The sequence below is a fragment of the Copadichromis virginalis genome, linkage group LG3 (assembly GCF_057382275.1).
Source record: "Copadichromis virginalis isolate Kocher_CV1m ecotype Utaka linkage group LG3, C_Virginalis_male_GT1.1, whole genome shotgun sequence".
Lineage (NCBI taxonomy): Eukaryota > Metazoa > Chordata > Actinopteri > Cichliformes > Cichlidae > Copadichromis > Copadichromis virginalis.
In genome coordinates this window covers 25,164,072-25,170,459 of record NC_140620.1, presented here as the reverse complement: position 1 = coordinate 25,170,459, position 6,388 = coordinate 25,164,072, and the positions used below count along the sequence as shown (strand labels likewise).

General features: G+C 39.0%; 1 protein-coding gene across 1 annotated transcript; it reads left to right on the top strand.

The window, feature by feature from the left end:
- Positions 1-1,284: 1,284 nt before the first annotated feature.
- Positions 1,285-4,400, top strand: LOC146713623 (sialoadhesin-like). The gene is made up of 5 exons (XM_085438767.1): positions 1,285-1,327; positions 2,585-2,680; positions 2,752-2,919; positions 3,392-3,646; positions 4,267-4,400. Exons 1-5 carry the CDS (start codon positions 1,297-1,299, stop codon positions 4,398-4,400), a joined length of 684 nt encoding a protein of 227 aa, XP_085294893.1. The 5' UTR covers positions 1,285-1,296.
- The last annotated feature ends 1,988 nt before the right edge of the window (positions 4,401-6,388 follow it).

The window sequence follows — 6,388 nt, the reverse complement described above, 5'->3', positions numbered from 1 at the left end:
ATTTTAATTCTTGTTCCTGATTAGTTTTAAATGGAGTTTGGGTGCAGAGGAGTGATAGTGGATAGAGAAGATTCATGGATGCTGTGAAGAAGGACACACAGTGTGACAGAGGACGATGGCGGGGATAGCCAAAAAGAAGAAGAGCCAGCATCTTCACTTCCTGACTCTGAGTCGACCTCCTTTTAGCCCATCTCCCCAGTTCATGACATAGGCCGTCATCTCTCCTTGCCCACTGCCGGCATGCCACAACCTCTCCACCATCTTAGCCTGGCTCTGAACGTGTGGAGGCCTGCTGTTCCCGAGCCCTTTGGTGCCGACTCAGCATCTGTTGCTGTGCAGCCTTAGCACGAGATAAGCACAGAGCCTGCTTCTCTGCTCCGCCCCGACATCCCGCTGCTTTTTGAAGCATCAGCAGTCAGGGCCTCTGAACTTTTACATGTTTAAACTTTTGAATTCCGGTCTGTTTTTTGTTTTATCCTGTTTGAATTCACTGTTACTTCTAGTGTTTTTAGTTCCCTCTGTGACTAAGTACTTTTACCATGAGGTCTTCTCCAGTGTTAGATGTTTATTTCCTGTTCCACTTAAGAGGTTAGTCTTCTTTCATGTCTTACATTAGTTTTTCCTCGTTCCTTATGATCTTCTGCTCCTGATTTTGATCTGTGTGTAATTATTCTAACTTGTATCTCATTCACCTCCAGTCATTCCCTAATTAGTCCTTGGTGTTTATATATATTATATATGTCCCACTGTTCACTTTCTATGATCTGTTGCTGCGTGTGTTTAATCCTTGCACATCTGTGTGGGTTTCCATCTGAAATGGCTCTTGACACTAAATTCAATCAAAAATGAACAATTATCCAACAAAAAACAAACAAAAATAAAAAAACATTTATGGTCCAGTTGATTTTTATCCATTAAAGAAAATTTCAAAAATCACTTCCCTTCAGTTTTCTTCACAGATCACATTTGGATGTGATCTGTGATCTGTGATCTGTGATCTTGGTTATCACGTGACCAGATGCGTTTGGCACATATTTATTCAAACCATGTTCAAAGAGTAAAGGCAGGACAGAACAAACACACAACAAAGCAAAACAGGACCACGTTCACATATTTACACACACTTTGACATTTGAGGTGTCAGAAAAAGACACATCCTGCACAAACAAGTTTTTAACACATTTAGAACAGGAGATGATTACGGCAGGAAGCTGTGGTCACTGTGACGCTAACAAAAAGTAGAAAGCATGCGGCACCCCCCAGGTTTATCAGCCTGTCTGTCAGTGCGCCAGCAGCATGGAGATAGCAACACTGTGTGCTGTTATTGGTGAGTAAAAGTGTGTTGGAGCGCTCTCATTTAGTGCAAAAGCACTAACTGTCTTCTTCTTTATGAGCAGAATCTATATGTATGTGTTATATATGTTTTATGATATGTATATTACATGTTATATTATACATTATATTTTTCAATGGCTCATAAATGTTACTCTGCATATCATAGATTTTCAGTTATCTTATTGTTGCAACCAGAATTTATCAATTAAAGATGCACTCATTGTTGTCTTGAAGCTGCCATGTAATTACAAGGTTGCTATAAGTAACAGCAAATGATTGTTGTATTGTTTAGTAAAAGCTCAGTAACTTACTGCATGTAACTACTAAGTAATTGCCAGAATTACAAAGTGTATTTTAATTTGTGTGTTTAGGTTTTTCTTGACTGCTCATTTTAGTTTCGGAGCTGATTGCTTGTCTCAGTTTAGATTTGATCACATTAAGTATTATTATTTCAAAGGTTGTGTGGGTAAGTATTTGTCAGGGTCAAAAATTTTAAAGTTCAGAAAAACAATTATAATACAAAACTGTGATTTTTGAATGCAGGCGAGTCACAGTCATGCACACAAATAATCTCAGTAAACCTGCATGTCAAAGCCTATTTAGGCTGGTTGCCATGGCAAATTTGTCCAAAAAAGCTTAAGTTTAAAAACATTTCACGTGTATTTTTCTAAATTTTAAAGTTATTTTTTAAGCACATAATATCATTTTGTTGGTTTCTTTGTTTTGGTCAAGTTTAATTTCCTTTAATTTCCTTTTTTCAAAATTTCTGTTATCTATTTTTTTCCCACATTTAATTTCATTTGTTGTTGTTGTTTCTTTTGGGACAAAATGTAAAAAACTCACAACTAATAAAAATCAAAAGTCAGAATTTCATTGTTAAAGGTTAAGGGCAGTCTGTCTTTGCTATTGTGTGTTCCCACTAACGGCATTTAGTGTGATGTGTTGCTCCTCTATCTGAGATCGTGGGTGGCACATGAAGCTTCGATTGCATCCAGTCTACGTTTGCTACTGTAGCTCGCTGCAGCCGCTAACCGCATCACATTGTAAACAGGTAGCCATTCTGCCTTAGGCCGGGGTTTCATTACAGCCACATGCTAAACAGACACATTTTAATCCAAATAACATCCGTAGTGAAACAGCATCTAAAGCAGGCGTCTATGCATCGCCCAGCTTTCACGGTCGCTCCTTTCTTCAAGCGCATTAACAACATAAACTTACGTTTGCCATCATTTCTCTTTTTGTTTTGCAGCTTCACTCAGAATCATTCCTAACAGATCCCAGTTCTTCCAGTATGAGTCCGTCTCCATAAGCTGTGGGGGGCAGGAAAACTCTTCAGAGTGGAGAGTTAATCAGAATCAGAATCAGAATACTTTATTGATCCCTGGGGGAAATTATTTTTTGTTACAGTGCTCCATTTTAAGAGGAGCACGTCCTTTAACACAAACACAACATGTCCCTCATCCTCAAATGGAATAGGTGAATCTCACTGTGACATCAGTGATCTTTATCCAGCAGACACTGGAGTTTACTGGTGTGAGTCTGCAGCAGGACAGTGCTCCAATGCTGTCAACATCACTGTGGCAGGTGAGCTTTGATCAACAAATCATGAGTTGCAGCCAGTAGTGACTCAAAGTACCTGAAAAGCTTCTACACGTTTACAGATAACATGAACATATCATGAAGAAGCAGCTCTTTTTATGCCAAGTAAGCAGTGTTGGTCTGCAAAAAGTAAACAGGATGGTTTAATTCACCAAAAAACCCGCAACATTCACCATCTGAAGTTTGATCATATCACACTGTAATCATACAAATTTGATTTAACTCATGAACTATTCTACACAGGCTTCAACTGACTCCAGTTATTTGTTCGAATGAAAGTCCTGTTATCTGCCAGCAAACATCCTGCCAGCAAGCAGATAACCACTTCAGTCTCGGCTAAAAACAAAGCAAAATTTTAAAATGACACTAAACAAAAGAAAAGCTTTTAAATAGAATTGCATCAGAAACATAACTCGATGCTGCAAGGGGAGTCTGAACTAAACGTTTTATGTTTCAGCTGGTTCTGTGATCCTGGAAGGTCCTGTCCATCCTGTGACGGAGGGAGACACTGTAACTCTGCACTGTAGACACAAGGCAGGCTCATCCTCCAATTTCACTTCTACTTTCTATAAAAATGATGATCTCATTGGGAGCAGCTCTACAGGAAACATGACCATCCACAGAGTTTCCAAATCACATGAAGGACTCTACAAGTGTAACATCACTGGAGTTGGACAATCACCAGACAGCTCACTGGTGGTTGTTTCTGCAGGTGAGCAGAAAACATAAAGAGTAATAACATCTTACTGTGAGCACGATGGATTCATACTAGAATCCAGATATGGTTGTTTTACATGACAAAGTTCTACTTTTGTGCTTCTATGCTATTATGCATTTTTGTGCAACCACCAAAATATGGTTATTTTTCCAATTTTACCCAGTAAGTATTGATCAAATCTGAGCATAAGTACATCCAGACACCTTACCCACACAACATTAGTTTAGTTTGGTTAAAAAGTGTAAAGGAAGGACTTTTCCTTCTTCAACTGTTCATTCAGTTCCAAAATATGCACAAGTTTTAAAGACCCGAATCCCCTTTTTATGTTTGTCTTTATAAAAAATTGTCAGTCAGCAATCTTTAAGAAAACTGCTGACTGAGTTCAAATGATGGATTTGTATCAACCACCAACCACTTGAGTGTTTTTTCTAAAGAAACTGTTTACTTTAAAGGACTGTTACAGCGTCATGAGAAGTGCACTTGTTTGATGTCCTACCTGAAGGGTAGATCCTGTGTGCTGTCAGCCAAGTTTAGCACAAAAAACCCTGCTGGACGTTTATACAAAGGCCTGTGGGTCTGCATTTAGGCCAATGTGTGGTATTTTTGTTTTGAAGCAGGGAGTCCTGACTCGTCGTCTGATTCTTCCCCCCGAGTGATTCTTCCTGTGGTGGGTGTCTGCCTCATGCTGATTTTGCTGATGCTGCTCTGCCTCTGGAGGAGCCACAAAGGTCAGCATGTTTTGATGTAAATAAAAAAAAGAAATGACATTTTACATCCTGTTGCTACAATGTCACTTTCACCGTGTGTAGAATTCCTTTCTCTTGGTCGCGGTTAAAAAAAAACATCCCCCAAGAATAAACCTAAAATCTGCTGCACTCACACGAGAGTCCGGTCCTACCTCCTCCTACTCTGTTCATTTCATGAAGGCAATACTACAGATACATCCAGGTCATTTCAATCAAACCTTCTTAATCCTGCAACCCTGACACTTTTAGAGTAGTCAGCCTTTGATTTCTCCAAACATTCCTGTGACTGTTTGGATTGTTTGACTGTAGAGAGACATTTAATGATTCGTCATCTGCATAAGTGTGGTGGCTAATACTAAACGATCTGCTCGAGATAGCATTTCTGTAGAAAACAGCAGGACAAAGATAGAGACCTGACAAATACTGTGAACAAAATCTGGAACAGAGGACGCAGGGGTGAGCAATTCATTTTCCAAATGGACACAAACTGGTGGTGATAAGAGTTGGGATCGCAGCACATGGTCACTCCTCCTTCAGCCTTGTTCTGTTGGCGTTTTCTTCCTGTTGAAAGGGAGTTTTTTTTTCTTGCCACAGTTGCAAGTGTTTACTGATAGTGGGACTCATTTAACTGTTGAATAGTGTAGACTCGTCTTTACCTTACGACATGAAGTGCCTTTATGTGCCTGTTGTTGTTTTTGATGCTGTAAAAATAAACCTTAATTTAACTGAAAATGAATCAATGCTGGAATAGTGATTTGCACTGTTGCCTCACAGCAAGAAGGTCCTGAGTTCGAGTTCACCAGCTGGCCAGGGCCTTTCTGGGTACGCCAGCTTCCTCACGCAGTCCAAAGACATGCAGTTAGGTTAAATGGCAATTCTCAATTGCCAGTTAATTGTGAACTGCCCATGTAAATACCAATCTGGTTGTGTTAGCTCTGCAACCCTAACAGGGATAAGTGGAAGGAAATGGATAGATTGTGGCCACCGTTCTCTAGATGAACTACTGTGACAGATCCTCTAATCTCAGCCCAGATTTCCCCATTGTGCAGGAGATCAGAATAACCAAATGTCTCAAAAGTAGCTTTCAAATCATTATCAGGTCACCTTTGTCACCTGATAAAAAGTAGTTAATAAGAAACCACTAATGCTGTGCAACACATGAAATCAATAAGATATCCATCAGGAAGTCAAGGCTGGTCAGGTTCTCTGTGGAACATCTACTGTCTACATCAGTGTGGACACACACATATGCAGTTTCACTTTACTCAAAAGCTTCTTTAATGAATTTGGTGATGTTACATTGAACGACTTGTTAATAGTGAGTTTCTCTGCATTATGCATTTGTGGTTGAAGTGATGATGCATTCACTGCTCACTTCTCTATTCATTGTAACTCTTAAAGCTTTGTTTCTTTCATCAATGATGTTTGACTGCATTTGTGTGCCTGCAATACTGAACTGTTGAAAAGGTTAACTCATGCATCATAAAACTGCATTTTAAGCATAGTTATGGCCTTTATGAGGAAGTAGCAAACAAAAGTCTGACTCTAGCTACGCATTCATGACCTACAGGCACGCCAAAGCTACTATTATTGTGGTTGTGCATCATTGTGGTATTGTGTGCAAGAATTCTAAAATGAACGTAGCCACACAATATTTACACTGCCACTTAGTTTTAACCATTTAATACAAAAACAACACTAATAAAGTAAACTGAACAAAAAGCGGAATAAACCTACAGAAACATAGAATACTAATAAAAATATCTAACTAATGTCAGGTGATATCTGTAAATAATACTTGTATCTCTTAAATGGTGTAAGTGAGAAGTTTTACATGAAAAAAGAAGAAATTATGTTCAGAAAACCCGAAAAAGGATCTATACATAAAGTTACTGTTGTTGGCCAAACACTGTCATTAGTTCCATGTTGTTCTTTGTACAGTTGTAAATCACCTGAATGGTTTCAGAGGTGGAACATTTACTCTCTGCAG